The sequence below is a fragment of the Haliotis rubra genome, unplaced genomic scaffold, assembly GCF_003918875.1.
Source record: "Haliotis rubra isolate DU_JTF1 unplaced genomic scaffold, ASM391887v1 Scf256, whole genome shotgun sequence".
Lineage (NCBI taxonomy): Eukaryota > Metazoa > Mollusca > Gastropoda > Lepetellida > Haliotidae > Haliotis > Haliotis rubra.
The window spans coordinates 99,936-119,593 of NW_025766625.1; the positions used below are offsets into that span (position 1 = coordinate 99,936).

A 19,658-nucleotide genomic window follows, 5' to 3' on the forward strand; every position below is an offset into this window, starting at 1 on the left:
AACGCAACTCGCGCAGTCCCCTTCAGTCATCCACCAGTCAGGAAACAGTTGTCTACCAGTGGGCCATGGCCTTATTCTCTTTAGATTTATTTGACCATACATGCAAAAATATTTCAAACTATTACTTTATCAAGTGCGATGAAATCACCTGTAATATATTTATATAAATATCAGTGTAACAGTTAGTATCCAGAGTTTTTGTTAGATTAATGGAGGTTTTTTGACGAACTGGGTTTCACTGTATAAAAGGGTAGCATTCTCATGATGCAGAGGTATATAGACTATTGAAAACATATTCACAAACTATCATAGATAACTTCATTCTCCTGAAGGTTTTGTATGGGCAGATCGTTTCATGCTTCTCTGCTGTTTCCAGGCCATCGACATCACCGACCCGAACCCCATCTCCCTGCTCCTACTCAGTGTTCACCTGTACCAGCACCTACCTCAGTACCTCCCCAAGTCTACTGTCGACTTCACTGGCAGTCTACACGACACAGTCGCCAGACAGGTAAACATTGGGCCATAGTGTGTGCCAGCTGTTGGTTGTAGCAGTGAAGACAGGATGGTCTATTTAATAGACTTATTTAAAATGTTGATTATGTTGGAGATATTGTCAAAGGAGCTACCTGTTTTGTGAACAACTGGTAATGATAATGTTGCTGTTTGAGGTTCGTCTTTGTCTTTTATTACCACAGCGCTAAGCAATAGTTGGCTATATGTCGACAGTCTGGGAATAATCAACAGTCAAGTAATTCACATAATGAACTTTGATTTCTGTAATTGGGATTTCATGACATGCATCAACCAGATCACTTAACCAGGGCCTCCTTTCACAAAGCACTAAGGTGATCGTAAGTCACTAAGGTAACCTTAGTGCAGTGTTAAAGAATGGGAGTTAAGGTTAACCTTAGTAAAGGTTGCTTCGTGAAAGGATCCCCTGACCATGCAATCTTACAGTCACTAAGGTAACGTTAGTGCAGTGTTAAAGAAAGGCAGTTAAGGTTAACCTTAGTAAAGGTTGCTTCGTGAAAGGATCCCCTGACCATGCAATCTTACAGGTGCTTCCTTCAAAAACCATGGGCTGCTGAAGTCCAATTCTAACCCAAGTTCGTCAACTACAGTTGTTGAACAAACAGAAGATGGTTTGTGACTTAAGTTGATAGACAAGTAATCATTGTAAATCTAACAGAGTGCAAGGGGACTGCTTGGTAGTGAGTGAAATTTAGAATTATGATAATCAGTGTTTAGTTTGTACAATAAGGACATTTAGAATGAACGTATTTTATTTCCACCTAGATTAAATTCATTCATCAAAACATGTAAAGTTTTCTAATTTTAAAATTCAAGGGTCTGCATAGCTTTGAAGGGAGCTACTAAATGAGCAGATTTGTTAGTGCTAGCATGTGACTGTAGGTGACCTTACCCTCTCTATGTTCAGGTGAAGTTGAGCAATCCCAGTGGTAAGCCGTTGGTGTACCAAGTACTGGTGGCAGGAAGAGATGCCCGGAACTTCCGTATCCCAAAGGGGGATGTCATCACAGTCCCGGCCCGCAGCACGTTCCCCATGGCTGTAGAGTTCACCAGCTGCTTCCTACGACCAGCTGAAGCTGTGCTGGTATTGGTTGGACGCAGACAGGGATCAGCCACTGCAACAACCTTAACCTTTAACCTTCGAACACAAATTGATAACATCACACCCAAGGTACATTTGTGTAGAATTTGCTGCTGATTATTTAAATATTTTCTCAATGCTATCATTATATAATCTGATTGCAGTATAAGCTGTTCATCTCCTCAATGCATATTCAGTTGGTTTTCTCAAAATATTTGCTTGCTTCTTTTAATACTTTCAATACCTTATTTACCCATTCCTTATCTAGTCATATTTTTATCTTATATCCAAACTTAGTGATTTTTAGTGAATAATGTGTGTTAATCATAATTCTAACACTTCTGTCTAGCTGAAAATCTTGTCTGTCTTAATTAGCATGCATGATACAGTACCAATGCCTCTGCTTACAGACTTCAAGCAACTGTGAGGTATATGGTTTGTTTTGATAATCTTGTGGTTTGTTTGACTAACTCTTACTAACTGAGTGCTGCTGTTGCTTTCCTGTTCTGAGATTAATTAACTTATCTAATCCGTGATCTTTTCAGGGTCCACTTGCACAAAAGGATCTAACACTGACTTTCCGCAGTTGTAGGTCTAACAAAGCTTTGTGCATGTGGGCCCTGGGCCCTTTCTCACAAAGCTGTTGCAGCACAAAGACTGGCTTCAGTAGATGTTAAGCTTTTGAAGCTGCAACTATTGTAGGCCAATGACTGGTTTGTTCACGTATGGTTAAGTGATGTCTATCACGTGACATGACATATCAGTGCAGTTGACAATATACACACAGGATTATCTACCCCTGTGTTAAGATTCTTCAGTTCCCTTTCGGTTTTACTCTGATTTTGGAATGTATTATTTTCCCGTCCGCCCAGGTCAGGTCTGAATTTCCCATTTCACTATGGCTCCTTTTCAATTTAAACTTTACCTTGACAAATGTGTCTCTGTTCATTCACCGCACTTCATATGGCACCAACTAGACAACGTCACAAAAAATGTTTGGATTTTTTAAATATATGTACATTGAGTTTGTTGTTGCCCCTGCTGACAGAGACGGGCTTGAAGGTAAGTGGGACAGTATTTCTACTGTATGTGCTCTTGGCCCAATCACTCACTAGCTGTCTTCTCTGTTCGTGTTTCACTGGCTACCTTATTTGTCAGGTTGGAATAGAGACAGTAACCGATTTTTACCACTTGGTGATGTAGGTCCCTGATAACCCATGATTGCCACATGTCCCCAGTTGCCACTACTGGACACAATAGGTCCCTGATAACCCATGATTGCCACAAGTCCCCAGTTGCCACTACAGGACACAATGGGTCCCAGATAACCCATGAATGTCCCAAGTTCCCAGTTGCCAAAAGTGGACACAATAGGTCCCAGATAACCCATGATTGCCACAAGTCCCCAGTTGCCACTACTGGACACAATAGGTCCCAGATAACCCATGAATGTCCCAAGTCCCCAGTGGCCACTACTGAACACAATAGGTCCCAGATAACCCATGATTGCCACAAGTCCCCAGTTGCCACTACTGGACACAATAGGTCCCAGATAACCCATGATTGCCACAAGTCCCCAGTTGCCACTACAGGACACAATAGGTCCCTGATAACCCATGATTGCCACAAGTCCCCAGTTGCCACTACTAAACACAATAGGTCCCAGATAACCCATGAATGTCCAAAGTCCCGAGTTGCCACTACTGAACACAATAGGTCCCAGATAACCCATGATTGCCACAAGTCCCCAGTTGCCACTACTGGACACAATATGTCCCAGATAACCCATGATTGCCACAAGTCCCCAGTTGCCACTACTGAACACAATAGGTCCCAGATAACCCATGATTGCCACAAGTCCCCAGTTGCCACTACTGGACACAATAGGTCCCAGATAACCCATGATTGCCACAAGTCCCCAGTTGCCACTACTGAACACAATAGGTCCCAGATAACCCATGATTGCCACAAGTCCCCAGTTGCCACTACTGAACACAATAGGTCCCTGATAACCCATGATTGCCACAAGTCCCCAGTTGCCACTACTGAACACAATAGGTCCCTGATAACCCATGATTGCCACAAGTCCCCCAGTTGCCACTACTGAACACAATAGGTCCCTGATAACCCATGATTGCCACAAGTCCCCAGTTGCCACTACTGAACACAATAGGTCCCTGATAACCCATGATTGCCACAAGTCCCCAGTTGCCACTACTGAACACAATAGGTCCCTGATAACCCATGATTGCCACAAGTCCCCAGTTGCCACTACTGAACACAATAGGTCCCCTGATAACCCATGATTGCCACAAGTCCCCAGTTGCCACTACTGAACACAATAGGTCCCTGATAACCCATGATTGCCACAAGTCCCCAGTTGCCACTACTGAACACAATAGGTCCCTGATAACCCATGATTGCCACAAGTCCCCAGTTGCCACTACTGGACACAATAGGTCCCTGATAACCCATGATTGTCACAAGTCCCCAGTTGCCACTACTGAACACAATAGGTCCCTGATAACCCATGATTGCCACAAGTCCCCAGTTGCCACTACTGAACACAATAGGTCCCTGATAACCCATGATTGCCACAAGTCCCCAGTTGCCACTACAGGACACAATAGGTCCCAGATAACCCATGATTGCCACAAGTCCCCAGTTGCCACTACTGAACACAATAGGTCCCAGATAACCCATCATTGCCACATGTCCCCAGTTGCCACAATAGCAGTCTAAGTAAACTTAGGCTCAATATTATTTGTTACATTGCTGTACTGAGTCTAAAAAACCCTAGTAGAAGGTCACGTCAGCTAATCTTTGAGCGACCTATGACCGTCCAATCAAACTCGAGACGGACGAACGCATTTAACCGATCAGACAACAGCTACTATTTAAGGTTTCAGTGGGACTTACAAAACGGTTTTGGATTTTTTCTCCCCGGTCGCTGACACAGATTTCTCAACAAACGAACATCCACATAAAACACAGATATTTGATCTGCAGTATATACACTTAGGGGTTTCTGATGACATGGTTAGGGTTAGCTTATATTTCCGCAAAATCACCTCCTGGAATATTGACAAAAATGCTATATTCAGCGACTGTTTACTCATTGTGTATCACTCGTAAGCGATCATGCGGATAAAAGCACTCGGAATCGTGTGTTTTCGAAGTAAAAGTTCAAATGGTATGTGCGAATGTTACTTTTGCAATTTGTTATGCTGCGTTCTGATTGGTCAATTCAAAAGGTTAGCTGACGACCTTCTACTAGGGTTTGTCAGACTCAGTATAGAGTTTAGAGTTTACTTAGACTGAACACAATAGGTCCCTGATAGCTCATGATTGTCACTAGTCAAAAGTTGCCCTGATTGTGCACACAAAAGCCCCCAACAAGCCATGCTAATGTCACAAGTCCACAGTCAATGTCACTGACTGCTTATTGTGGATGTAATTTTTTTAGTTATAAAACTGTGAACTGCTGGATTGTCTGCACCAGACCACTGTGATTGGACAATCAGACATCGGTATTTATTCAGTATGATGACACACAGCCTGTTCACTCAGTACAACCAGATAAGCTGCTGCTGTCGATGGCATTACTGAACATGACATACTTGATGTGATGGAGGAGGCTGTGTCCTGCAGTAATAAAGCAATGCACGACTGTATTGCCTTACTGTTATTGTACAACATGCCGTCCAGGTTCACTCAGTACAACCAGATAAGCTGCTGCTGTCGATGGCGTTACTGAACATGACATACTTGATGTGATGGAGGAGGCTGTGTCCTGCAGTAATGCACCGACTGTACTGCCTTACTGTTATTGTACAACATGCCGTCCAGGGTCACTCAGTACAACCAGATAAGTTGCTGCTGTCGATGGCGTTACTGAACATGACATACTTGATGTGATGGAGGAGGCTGTGTCCTGCAGTAATGCACCGACTGTACTGCCTTACTGTTATTGTACAACATGCCGTCCAGGGTCACTCAGTACAACCAGATAAGCTGCTGCTGCTGTCGATGTCCGCGTTACTGAACATGACATACTTGATGTGATGGAGGAGGGTGTGTCCTGCAGTGAGACACTCTAAAGCAATGCACTGACTGTACTGCCTTACTGTTATTGTACAACATGCCGTCCAGGGTCACTCAGTACAACCAGATAAGCTGCTGCTGTCGCGTATGCTTACTGAACATGACATACTTGATGTGATGGAGGAGGGTGTGTCCTGCAGTGAGACACTCTAAAGCAATGCACTGACTGTACTGCCTTACTGTTATTGTACAACATGCCGTCCAGGGTCACTCAGTACAACCAGATAAGCTGCTGCTGTCGATGGCGTTACTGAACATGACATACTTGATGTGATGGAGGAGGCTGTGTCCTGCAGTAATGCACCGACTGTACTGCCTTACTGTTATTGTACAACATGCCGTCCAGGGTCACTCAGTACAACCAGATAAGTTGCTGCTGTCGAGCAATAAACCAGATATGGCTGACATACTTACTGACATGACATACTTGATGTCCTGGAGGCTGTGTCCTGCAGTAATGCACCGACTGTACTGCCTTACTGTTATTGTACAACATGCCGTCCAGGGTCACTCAGTACAACCAGATAAGCTGCTGCTGTCGATGGCGTTACTGAACATGACATACTTGATGTGATGGAGGAGGGTGTGTCCTGCAGTGAGACACTCTAAAGCAATGCACCGACTGTACTGCCTTACTGTTATTGTACAACATGCCGTCCAGGTTCACTCAGTACAACCAGATAAGTTGCTGCTGTCGATGGCGTGTTTCTGAACATGACATACTTGATGTGATGGAGGAGGCTGTGTCCTGCAGTGAGACACTCTAAAGCAATGCACCGACTGTACTGCCTTACTGTTATTGTACAACATGCCGTCCAGGTTCACTCAGTACTCACAGCATGCTATGCACACAATACCTGTAGGGAAATACCTGTTCGTATCACATAGCCGCAGTCAATGCACAGGAAGCATGCATAAGTTCAAACTGTTGTCTTATTGAAAATCACTGCCCTAGTTTAAATTTAATTGATAGGTTAATATTCAAACTGTAGTTTTAAGTAATCTTTCCTATATTGAATAAAGTTTATTATGCCAATGTATTAAGGGACTGTTCATAATTTATGGCTAGAGTTGGTGATGATGATTTTAAGGGGAGTCATCCATTTTGTTCTGGTGAGGTTGTGTGTCATGTTGTATGTCTAGGGGTCACCTTTCTTTGTACATGACAAGTGTGTGTGTGGGGGTGGGGTGGGGTCCACTTTCTTTGTACATAATTTTTTTTATTTATATTTTTATTTTTATTTTTATTTATTTATTTATATTTCCATATTTTTTGGGGGCATATTGTACATACTTCTCCATATAAAACATCATCACCTCGCTTGCCATAAATTATGAACGGTCCTTACAGACCACTAATTACAGGGTATAGTTTTCATTACAATACACAATTTGCTTTCCTTTGTATGTCCAGCATAGTATTTGATCTAATACTACACTAATGAACTGACGCTGTGACAATGTTTGCACCAGCATGGTACTTTAATGTGTCTGTTCTTGTCTAGCAGTGGAGTTAGAGAATCTCACAACAGTGTCTTTTGATACCAAATGCATCAGCATGGATCAAGGAAAGTTGAAAACACTGTGGCTTCCTGAGGGGTTTTAGTAATTTATCAAAGATTGTTGATCTATTTAATATCAAAAGGACACAAGAGTAAGATTCTATTTACAATCTGAAATCCCACTTACAATTTTTTTTCAGTTTGTAATTTTTACAGTTATGATCTGGAGTGTACAAAGTACAACTGACCAGCTTAGTGGCTGAGAGTATAGTGATATCAGTTGAATGTGATGCCAATTGATTGTGAAGCCAAAGTGAACAATGACATGAGAATGGTCTTCCAAGCATTATGATGCAATATCACTGAAGCTGCATCTCCTAGGTTCCAGTAGGTTCCAGTAGGTTCCAGTAGGTTCCAGTAGGTTCCCAGCAACCTGGCCATAGGACTCAACATAATGGTTCAAGTTTTGAAAGACTGAGTGGATCGTTACCACAAACATCAATCACTGGATTGTGTGACCCAGACTCAGATATTTACAGACTGCTGTCATATATTGGAATATTACTGAGTGCATCATTAAACAAACACAAACACTGATTCCGTAGCAGTCAGTTGCTGTATAACCCTGTTTGTATTACAGTCCACAGTCAAGGTAGAGTCTCCATGTTACGAGCTAGAACGCATCCTGCTAGACGTCACCAACCCATTTGACGAAGGAGCCGAGTTTCGCATCATCCTAGTGGAAGCAAGCAATGATGCGGCACTGGACCCAAGTAAACCCACTGCCCTCATGAGACCCAAGGAAAAGAAAAAGAAGGTGATCAAGTCCAAGGTGAACCATGGACAGAAGCGACCTGATACACCACCTTCTTCACCTACTGTTAAGCCTGGAGAGACTGCAGAGATCATTGATGCACAGAAAGGTTTGCTTGTTTCTCTGACTTGTACCATAACAACCTCCATGACAATTTACCAGGTTTAACTTAGGTAGATTACCATTTTGTCTGTGTTATCCCAGTTCTAATTGAGAACCATTAATTACTATTGTTCCCCTTAGGGCAGCAGTTTTATTTGTTGTGTTTCTCATCGCCCGACCGATCCTTCTAATTTTATTGCCGACGACCCCAAAAATTTTCTTTCTTTTTTCATTCCAACACCGCTGACTTGAACCTAAAACATACCGCCTCATCATATAAAATGGTTATATACAAGTATCTAAAATGTTTTAATCAGTCGCTGCCACAAGTCCAACGAATGTGAGAAAGTGTAATAAGAATTACAATAAATGAGATTCAAGAACATTATTTGGATAATTTTGTCTTAATAAGTGGGTTTTTTTAGTTTTCCCCGACCGACCAACCCATGTTCAGAATTTGGTGGCTATGTGAAACACATAAAAAAAAGATGCCCTTTCTGATGCTCATTCACTTACTCCAACCTGTTTTTCTTCTATCCTGCTGCTATCCTTGATGAACGGCTGTATGTGTTCCAGAGGGATCTTCCTCCTCCCTCAGTGCCTTCTTCAGCCCCATGAAGACAGTGTATCTGGACCCACATGCAACGGCAGAAGTCGAAATCCAGTTCCTGCCGTTTGCTGTAGGAGAACGTCAGTGTTCTGTGATTTTTCTTAATGAGACTGTAGGAGAGTTCCTGTACTCCATTGAAGCCAAGGCCAAGCTGCCTCTCCCTTCCATCCTGCCTTTTGTCCCCTCCAACCACAGCGTCAGGATCAGCAGTGCTGCTGCAGCAGGTATGTACAGTACAACATCGTTTTCACCAGCAGGTGTTTCAGTCGTGTTCATATTATGCTTATATCTATTGCCTGTGTTTCTGAGGTCAAAGTACCCCATTTTGTGACTTGTCACCCTTTGGCAGAAATACTGCCAATTCAAATTTAAGTCAGTATTGTGTGAATTCACCCCCAACGTGGAATGGAAGGGTTAGATTAAAAGCTGTGAGTCTCTGTGTGGGATAGTGGTCATTGTATGAGCAATATGTCAGGGCAATGAGTATTTGTCCCTGCCATCCCTGTTTTTGGACACCATTGTATCATCTTGCTGAGAGAGACTACACTTTCACATCCGTCTCACTCCGTTGGTCAGCAGTATGTGCTAATCTGATCAACATGCGACCTTTAGAGTTTGCAACTTGAGTCAAGCAAATTTATGTTTGGTGTCGACAGCTAATAATCATTTATATAATAAATAATCACTAAAATCTATTGGAAATGTTGCTAAGAGCCCGGGCCCTGTTCTTCAAAGTGATCATAGTGTATGTTAAAGTATGGGTGTTATGATTTCCTTGGCTGTACGATCACTTTGTGAAACGGGACCAAGTTGGAGCTAGTTGACTCAAAGTATGTGACACGCGAAGCCTTTATAAACACATGCCAGAGTCCCATCCTTACAGTTAAACATTTGGGTGGCTGCAGGTTCCGGGCGAGGTATGTTTGGTGGAGACGACCGGGTGATATACTGGAAGTGTGAGGCTGGTCAGACATTGAAGGAGAACCTGTTGATCCCCGTCACCAACATGTCCAAGGAGAGAAGTCTCACCCTCGCTGCCCAACAGGTGAGTCCTGCTCTCCACCATCACTGACCACTTCATTGCCATGGTAACATATGGTTTTCTTGGGTAAATGCACATTGTACAGGGTTAGAATTAACACAAACACCAGGGAAAAGATAGCATACCTTTGTAATATCAAAACCATTTGGAAATTGGGCTAGCAGACAAGTGTTGGTTTCTAACCCTGTTGTTCTGGTAACATATGGTTGTCTTGTTAACACATATTGTTGCAATGTTAACACATACTGTAGTCATGGTTACATATATTGTTGTCATGGTAACAGTATTCATGCAGACTGAGTTGATTCTAAATAGTTTCACCACACTAAAGATGACCTTTTCACCTAAGTGTTGAACTGTGGCACATCACCTGCCTAGCAACAAGAAGCACTGTTCACACAGCACCACTAACAACTCCATGCAGAATCAGTTATTCTTGTTTCTCTGATCAGACAGAAATTTGAGGACAAAGTTTCTAGAAGTCATGTGTTTTTTCTAGTACATCTTAGGTAATGGAGAAATAGTGTATGTTGTAGAGATGTACTGGAAATAACATCAAGGTATACAGATCCTCAGTACTGAGACCTTATACACATTTGACAACACCGTGCATGTTATGTCTAGTAGTCCTTCAGATATATAGTAGTGGTGGGGTTTATCATTCGTCACCACTCGCCTCTTCCTGTAACCTCCAAGAAGACTCGTCCCCCACTCGATGCTTGTTATGTGCGAAAATACGACAAACCAATCAGAATGCCCGTAAATGACTGCGGTGCTTTGGTAAAAATAATCCTGAGTACTTAAATCGTTTATGGCATTATGTCATTGTTTAAAAAAATCATGAAAAATATATATCGCCATATTGAAAGTACAAAGAACTTAGCTAACAGGATATTGCTGCCTATTATGAAGTTTTTGATAAGAATCATGCGATTGACGGTGAGAGATTCAAATACACGCACGTTTTTGACATAACGTCTCTCATGGGTCCAACTGAGGGTATTTCTGACGATCTTGCAGGCTTGCTATGGAGATTGTACATGCGCTTCCAACAAGTTGAGGAAATGTAATTATAAATCGCTACGAGTTTCAAAACAATAATATTAGACTTATATCTGTATGCTACTAATCGACTTTAATCTTTAACATTGGGCATATATTTCACATCACTGGGAATATTTTAATCTGACTTTGTTTTTGGTCATTCATATGTTTTTCCGCGAATTCATTAAAAATTCCACCTGGGATATGACAGCAAGGTTACACAAATGTTTAGTTTGAGAAATATTTTAAAGTCATTTTGAGTTTCTGCTTTGGGATTTAATGTAGCTTTTATAAATTCTATTTACATATTTAATAAAACAAATCCCTATGGTGATTATCAAACCCTATTTAGAAATATACTTGGAAATATAAGGTGAACATCTGGTAATAATTACATCAGAATAAGTCTGTAACAAATAAGTTTTTCTCCTTCTTTTAGTTGTATCAAAAAGGTTTAATTCTTTGAAAACATAAACAGCAATACAATGTATGATTACTTCGGTGATATTAAGTACCATTGGAATCAAACAAGAATAGAGTTATCGTTCCTGTTTGAAGTAGGTCTGATGTTCATGCGCCAATATGAAATCCTTCCAGAGGGGCACGAGTAGCTATTCGGCTTGTCCCGAATAACATGAGTTGGTCACGAATGAGGGTTTATGTGAGAATATCCAGAGAATAAAATGAAAATGAATAATTGTACCTCTGTATTTTTTATCTATTTTGCATTTTCTTTTCTGGCTCTATAGATTTTGTAGCGAAATCTGATAAGAATACAAAATGTGTACATTTTTTTAACAAACAACATTTGATAAAATAGTATTTAAAAAGTTAACAGCATTGTTCCATGATATTGTTCTATATGTTTTTGGTTTATTTATCCATTAAAGAATGATTGTGCAAATGCATGTAAGTGTAAACTACTTTTTTACTGATTGTGCTTTTTGCTTAATTTGGTTGCTTCAGTAAAATGAAACATTACAAAAGAGATATCTCGTGATTAGTTATATGCAGGTGCCCCTGTAGAAGACAAAACAAAGGTTATTATCTGTATTGGAAATGTGCTCCACCTGTATGGTGATCAGCTGTTCAGTGCTCCACCTGTATTTACCTGCCCCAGTACCAGGAATCTGTTGTATCTGTTTATCTGTTGTATCATCTGATCAGTCATGGAGTTGGGAGTAACCAGTTTGTTTTTCCACCAGCACATGTCAGACGTGGAGTTGCAACGCCGTCACGTGACCAACACGTTGATGAGTTGTAGCGTGACCGCCAAGACAGTCAAGAAGTTGTCCACTAACCCAGTCTCTGCTGTCCAACAAGCTAAGGTAGATGTGGTTGTAGATGTAGAGGTAGATGTGGTTGAAGATGTGGTTGTAGATGTAGAGGTAGATGTAGAGGTAGATCCAGGGGTGGTTGTAGATGTAGAGGTAGATGTAGAGGTAGATCCAGGGGTGGTTGTAGATGTAGAGGTAGATGTGGTTGAAGATGTAGAGGTAGATCTAGAGGTAGTTGTAGATGTGGTTGTAGATGTAGAGGTAGATCCAGGGGTGGTTGTAGATGTAGAGGTAGATGTAGAGGTAGATCCAGGGGTGGTTGTAGATGTAGAGGTAGATCCAGGGGTGGTTGTAGATGTAGAGGTAGATGTGGTTGAAGATGTAGAGGTAGATCTAGAGGTAGTTGTAGATGTGGTTGTAGATGTAGAGGTAGATCCAGGGGTGGTTGTAGATGTAGAGATAGATGTAGAGGTAGATCCAGGGGTGGTTGTAGATGTGGTTGTAGATGTAGAGGTAGATCCAGGGGTGGTTGTAGATGTGGTTGTAGATGTAGAGGTAGATCCAGGGGTGGTTGTAGATGTAGAGATAGATGTAGAGGTAGATCCAGGGGTGTAGATTGTAGATGTAGAGGTAGATCCAGGGGTTGTAGATGTAGAGGTAGATCCAGGGGTGGTTGTAGATGTGGTTGTAGAGGTAGATCCAGGGGTGGTTGTAGATGTGGTTGTAGATGTAGAGGTAGATCCAGGGGTGGTTGTAGATGTGGTTGTAGATGTAGAGGTAGATCCAGGGGTGGTTGTAGATGTGGTTGTAGATGTAGAGGTAGATCCAGGGGTGGTTGTAGATGTAGAGGTAGATCCAGGGGTGGTTGTAGATGTGGTTGTAGATGTAGAGGTAGATCCAGGGGTGGTTGTAGATGTGGTTGTAGATGTAGAGGTAGATCCAGGGGTGGTTGTAGATGTAGAGGTAGATCCAGGGGTGGTTGTAGATGGGGAGGGAAAATAATGGTTAAGTCATCAATAGAGAAGTTACCATTGGATTAGTCAGAGATATAGTGATCAGAAGTGGTACATACTGGTAAACCTTAAATTCCTAGGGAGAAAAGTACCACTATCAAAGTTGATTGTAAACATTATTACATCCTAATGAAAGTACTTTTATACCCAGTATTCTCATATTTGAGACAAGGAGAACCTAAACCGAAATAAAACAAGAATTAACAAATTACTGAAAAGAACAAAGCTTCTATGACTTACTCTGTAGCCGGTACTAACATGATGTGCCCCTCCTACAGACTCTCCCCCCAGAGGGCATCACCTACACTGTGGAGACGGACTCGGAGTACTTCAAGGTGTCAAAGAAGCTGACCGTACCAAGTCCTGTTGAAGCTCATGCCAATAGCGCCCCACCAAATGTCCGAGTCCCCAGAGGTATGTAGATCATGTCACATGTAGACAGGTGATGACTATGGAAGTGAAGAATTCATAGGTGATGCCTATGTTGTGACAGCTATGTAAGTATTGGCTACCCCTAATGGCTGTGTAAACGATACCCATGCAAATGATGATCACCTATGTAGGTGATGACTATGTAAGTGATGAATTCATAGGTGATGCCTATGTTGTGACAGCTATGTAAGTATTGGCTATCCTGCTGATGGCTGTGTAAGTGATGCCCATGCAAGTGATGATCACCTATGTAGGTGATGACTATGTAAGTGATGAATTCATAGGTGATGCCTATGTTGTGACAGCTATGTAAGTATTGGCTATCCTGCTGATGGCTTTGTAAGTGATGCCATGCAAGTGATGATCTTGTGAGAAGTATGCCGGTGATGACTACATAGGTGATGGACATGTACATTATGACTGTGTAGGCAATTACTATACATGTGTGTCTTTGGTTCAGTGTTTATAATCTGTGAAATCACTTTCAGTATCTCCAGGGGTGATATAGTTTGGCTGCAATCATTAGACAACGTTTACTTTCATGTTGTATGTTGCAAAAGCAGCACCAAGTGTTGTTTGGTTAACAGAATTTCCTGGTTCTGTGTTCAACCTCCAGTTTTACACCAATAATAGTTTTACAAGTCAGCACTGCTTTCATGCCTGTAGGTTTCACAAAAGTGTTTTGACAAGAGTGGTATGGCACACATTATGTTTGGTTTGCTTTTAAGTAAGGCTGACATGTCAGAACTGTACTAGCAGTCAATGAAAATTCACCCACTCACTTTCATATACTTCATGTTCTGTTCAAACACACACCAATCATCAGAATGTTATATCTAGTTTAAGTGACTACAGCACTCTCATTCTCCATCTTGTTGTGTTTGTCCAGGAGTAAAGCTTGACGATGGTGTGGTGGGACTTCCCATCACCTTCTTGGCCCACGAGCCAGGCCACTACCCTTGTGAGATTGTACTCCAGTCATCAGAAGATGTGCGCGTCTACCGTATTGAGTGTACTGTCAACCCTGAGGGCAGCACCGCAGAGCTGGACTTCGCAGCCCCTGTCCACCAGTCGGTCACTCAGATGATTCCAATCGTAAGTCTATAATCTCATACTATATGTAATTAGGAGTCATTATAGGTCATGGACAAGAATTCTTGTGGATTGTCAGAGATCTGGAGAAGTTTTTATGAATTTAGAGAAATTATTTTGGTAAGTCTCTCTATGGGCTGATTGGCTATATCATGCTTATTGTTTCATTGTTTGTGAAACAGACCCTTAGCAACAGATGTTGCAACGTCACATCTGTTGCAAATACTGAAGATCATGGGAGTCACAGTTCCTCATGTCACAACAGATGTATTGACCAGGGTGCCGTTGTACAAAGCGATCTTAGCGCTAAGGTGACCATAACTCCCATACCTTAACATAGACTATAGGTAGTCTTAGCGCTAAGGTTGCTTTGTACACCAGCACCCTCCTGGTGCTGATTCATGTGTTCAAGGAGAATGAATGTGGGAGATAGGAAGAATAACTAAACAAAAGTGAAGCCCATCACATTACACAAAATTCCTTATGGATTGAAGGTTATTTTCTAAGAAGGGTATCTAATGTGGTTTGTTGCTGTTGACCATGTATTTTTATGGCCTGGACACCTGACATTTCTGTCTGTATTTTAGATGAACATGACAAACCATGACTGGCCACTACGAGCAAAGATGTCTGGGGAGGGGTTCTTGGTCCCCCTACCATGCTGGCCAAAGCTTTCCAGAGTAGCCACTACCCTCTCACCTTCAAGCCTTTATACGAGAAGGAGATCCAGGTGAGTTCACAGTGTAGCCACTACCCTCTCACCTTCAAGCCTTTGTACGAGAAGGAGGTGAGGTGAGATGAAATTGGGTTTAACGTCAGTGCTTGAGAATATTTCGCTCATATGACGATGTACGAGAAGGAGATCCAGGTGGGTACACAGTGTAACGTTAGTTTAGGTCTGAGATACACAAACCAACAATGAACCACAACTGTCATGTTTCATTGGCTACAGACATTTAACTCTTCACTCTTTACTTCCTGTTTCCACAGTATTCAGTTATTTTTAGGGTATGTCGCTACATGAACCCACTCTTGTGTCCCCCAGGGTAAGCTGGTGTTGAGCAACACGGATGACGGCACAGACCACACTTTCCACCTCCAGGGCCGTGCTACCAAACCACTAGCGCTTGAGCACATCGTCATCAACTGCCAGGCCAAGAGCAGGTCAGTTCAGAAAGGATCAGTCTGTATTGTATTAAGTGGCGGAGATACTGTAGTGTCTTCCCAGGGATTCTGGGTATGAATCGGTCCCTGCGACCTATGACTATTAACCAATTCCCAACACTAGTGAGAGTCAACCAAATGGATTGGGTGGCCACACTTGATATCTGTTTCATAGTGTGTCCTTGTACCCCAATGCAGTGGATTGTTGCTGGTAATATCAATCACTGGTTAGTCTAGTACTGAACTGATAATTTAATGGCTGAAATATAGCTTGCATATCACAGAGTGCATTGTTTAACTCTTTAGTTTGTTTATTTGTCATGCTGAATTGGGAGGTACGATTTGTACAGTCTCTGATTATTGTGATGCTGGAGTAAGGCTGAATACACCTTCAAGTGTTTCCCATTCCACAAAGCAATCTGATGCTAAGATGATTGTAATGCCCATACTTGCGACAATCATAGCAAGAAGATCCCTCTCTTAAACATTACTCCAGACTTTTTTGGTCAATCACTTAATATACAGATTTGATTTGTAAAATGTACCTCCTTGCTTGCAGCCATGTCCACCAACTGAAGATCCCCAACATGACCAAGAAAAAGCTGATCTACCAGGTAAATGTCACATTCCTTGACAGAAACATAGTAGAAAATATGTACATGTTCATTGTCTCATGGTAGTTTATATGCAGTATGTCTCCAGAGTCAGTATGTCCCATGGTAGTTTATATGGGTCAGTATGTCTCATGGTAGTTTATATGGGTCAGTATGTCCCATAGTGTCCCATTAGGCAGGGAGTATGATGTGTGTTTCTGTGTGTCCAGGTGGAGACTGACATCCCCTTTGTGAGCGGCCCGAACGCTGTGTCAGTGCTGCAGAGTAAGACTGGTACATACGACATGGTGGTCACGCCCAAGAGGAGGGGGGTCTACAAGGGCATCATCGCCTTCGTCGCTGGGAGGAGTCCTGTCAGGTGAGGCAGTGGGTTCAGTAATCTCAGGTAATCAGATGGATGTTAATTGTAGATGAGGATTGAAGCATTCAATGAATAATATCTGGAGGACATTCACTCAGGTAATTGGACACATGGTAAGGTGGACAAGTGGTTACGGCATTCAGTGCTCTGGTATAAACCTGTGTTTGCTTCCACATTTGAGGATAATATCTGAAGGACATTCACTCAGGTAATTGGACACATGGTAAGGTGGACAAGTGGTTAAGGCATTCAATACTCTGGTATAAACCTGTGTTTTGGTTCACCTTTCAGAAGAATGTAAATCAAGAAGGTCTTACACATGAAGATAATTTTGTGCTTCACATAAAGGGTCATTTATGTTCTGAAGTGCTGTTATTGTGGAATTATATGTATGATTGCTGACTGTGATGTTCCTCTGTCACTGTTGTGGGGGAAATATGTTGGTGTAGTTTGTGAATGCTGAGACTTATGTTGACGATGTTGTACCTACAGGGAGGTAGACAGTGATGGAGATGATGTGCCATCAGATGATGAGACCAAAGAGTATGATGGCTACAGAATCTGGTACTCATTGGAACTGAACGTATCGCCGCCGCCACCAGAACGCACCATGGAGATTGGCTGTGCTTGCCAGGTAAGGCAGTACCATATGATCATAGTGATGTATCATTTGATTATCACAATGATATTATGTGATCATCGTGATAATTTGTTATGATCATCCTATGATTGTACAATGCATATGTGTAATTGTTTACCGTCTATAAAGCAACCCCATGTATAAGGCATGGGGAAACTGTGGTGGTTGAGTTGGTTAGGCAGCTAACTTTGTGTGCTGGCGAGTAGGTGCCTGACTCTGGGGATGTAGGTTCGAATCCCGTATGGGACTCAACCCAACAAAAGTACTACAATCTGTACTTTACTGAGAAAGTGTAATCCCAAATATAGCATATGTTACTTGCTATTAGGGAATGGATATCACGTTCATATCATTTTAGCCGCAGGAGCAATTTAAAGATTACTGACAACAATATTTCAGAAAAAGGCTGTGTTGGAGGTAGTTGTCAGGAACCCCACACCCAATGACATTACCTTGGAAGCAGTGGTGAGCGGGCGTGACCTTGAGGGCCAGGAATCCATCACCCTGGGGGCAGGGGAGAAAGAGCCATACCTCGTGACATTCTCCCCTGCTGTCGTCGGCACCAGGAAGGGAAGGTGGGTCTCTCATGGTTCGATGTTCTGAAATCCAAAGTGTCTGTCAACATGAGCTTCTTTCATCATACTTGGATGAGGTGCTCTCTCATTCATGCTTGAGTATAGTCACTTTGAAGATAGACCATACAGTCTTACGAAATATTGAATTTTTTCCAAAATTTGGCTACTGATTAGGTGCTCTTTTCACAGATGAGGAAGTAACTATTTGATTTTCAAACTGGTAGGTGGCAGACAGGATTATCATTGAGATCAGCAGATTTATTGTTATGTTTAGGAACTGAATTATGTTTTCAACGTAACCAAGAGCTATAAATGTATCATTAATATCCAAAAAAACAATTAACTGTATTCTTTGAGCATACCATCTGCAAGAAGAAAGCATACATGTAATTGTACAAGGCATATGTTTAAAAATTCAGTGAAACAGGAACTTGATAATTTTCTTGGACAAAATGGCAAACTCCCCATCCCTGAAAATGAAATTGTTTCTCCCTTGTGGTGAAATGTCTTATTACCTGTATGGTTCCATTAGAGATGTATACCTGTTTGGGAAGGAATGAAAATTTGAAAATCAGCAATATTACAGCTCTATATTCATGGTAAACCCATAGAGATGAAGTTCTTGCCAAAGTTTAAGTGCACTCTGATTAAATTGCTTGTGTCTTAAATTTCATTACAAGAGTTTTTCAACCTCTGTCATGAGTCTGTAGCACAGTTTTGCCATCAGATGATATATATTTAGATGTCAAATATCGATGTGTCAGTATTGTAATTCTGTGTCTTGATGGGCAGTCTGGTGTTCTACAATGAGGCTGTCGGGGAGTTCTGGTATGAGCTGATACTGAAGGCAGAGCCACCACAACCAACCACACTGCCTCACATGGAGTGTGAGCTTGGCAGGTAATCATGTCTCTTCATGTCAGGAATGTAATATTTCCTAAGAAGAAATAGGAAATAATAGGATCATTACTAATCAATTTCAGATTTTACATTCAGATATGGTAAAGAAATGTGACAAGATTTTGTAAACCTTACTTCTAGCTGCCAGCTGCCCCAAATTCTCTGTCTATCATGGATTTGCATCTAAAATATGAATAATTGTTTCTACCTTAATTCATACAATTATGGTGCCTATTTCTATAAACAACATCAGACACTATCAGACAGAACTTCTAAATCTGTGAGAATCTGATGATTGTCTGAAAAAGTCTGACATGAGTATCTTGTCTATCTGATTGTGTCACATGTCCACCAAATATCAGATACTGGTGGAAATCAGGGTCATATAGCTCACCAGACTCTATACTGACAACAGCACAACTGTATAGTCAGGCTACCATCCCTAGACAACCTTTAACCTGCCTTGTGTCTGTGTCAGATGGACGAAGCAGGCTCTGTTGCTGGAGAACCCAACAGATGAGATGCTGGAGCTAGTGCCAACAGTGTCCAACATCAACAACTTCTCCTTGGAGCGGGACAACGAGCGAGCGCCCCCTCCTCCTCCGACCTCACTCCCAGATTGAGGTCCCTCTTCACTTCATGCCCTCCACCCTGGGACAAGGGGAGCACCATGCCAACATCACATTTCACAGTGAACAGGTACATGCATGTAGTTGTCTTGGCACAGTCTGCCACCTTCTTGTCATAATTTGTTATC

At 41.9% G+C, this 19,658-nt stretch overlaps 1 protein-coding gene across 1 annotated transcript in view; it reads left to right on the plus strand.

Moving 5' to 3' along the window:
* Window positions 1–19,658, plus strand: part of LOC124279775 (cilia- and flagella-associated protein 47-like) — a 65,698-nt gene that overhangs the window by 38,858 nt on the left and 7,182 nt on the right. The window contains 19 exon segments of the mRNA XM_046715655.1: window positions 377–511; window positions 1,442–1,705; window positions 2,026–2,043; window positions 7,862–8,144; window positions 8,714–8,971; window positions 9,653–9,792; window positions 12,039–12,161; window positions 13,402–13,537; window positions 14,445–14,650; window positions 15,235–15,289; window positions 15,292–15,377; window positions 15,693–15,811; window positions 16,371–16,425; window positions 16,635–16,783; window positions 17,279–17,420; window positions 17,826–18,001; window positions 18,794–18,901; window positions 19,380–19,482; window positions 19,484–19,600. Of these exon segments, the coding sequence (XP_046571611.1) occupies window positions 377–511; window positions 1,442–1,705; window positions 2,026–2,043; window positions 7,862–8,144; window positions 8,714–8,971; window positions 9,653–9,792; window positions 12,039–12,161; window positions 13,402–13,537; window positions 14,445–14,650; window positions 15,235–15,289; window positions 15,292–15,377; window positions 15,693–15,811; window positions 16,371–16,425; window positions 16,635–16,783; window positions 17,279–17,420; window positions 17,826–18,001; window positions 18,794–18,901; window positions 19,380–19,482; window positions 19,484–19,600 (2,673 nt within the window).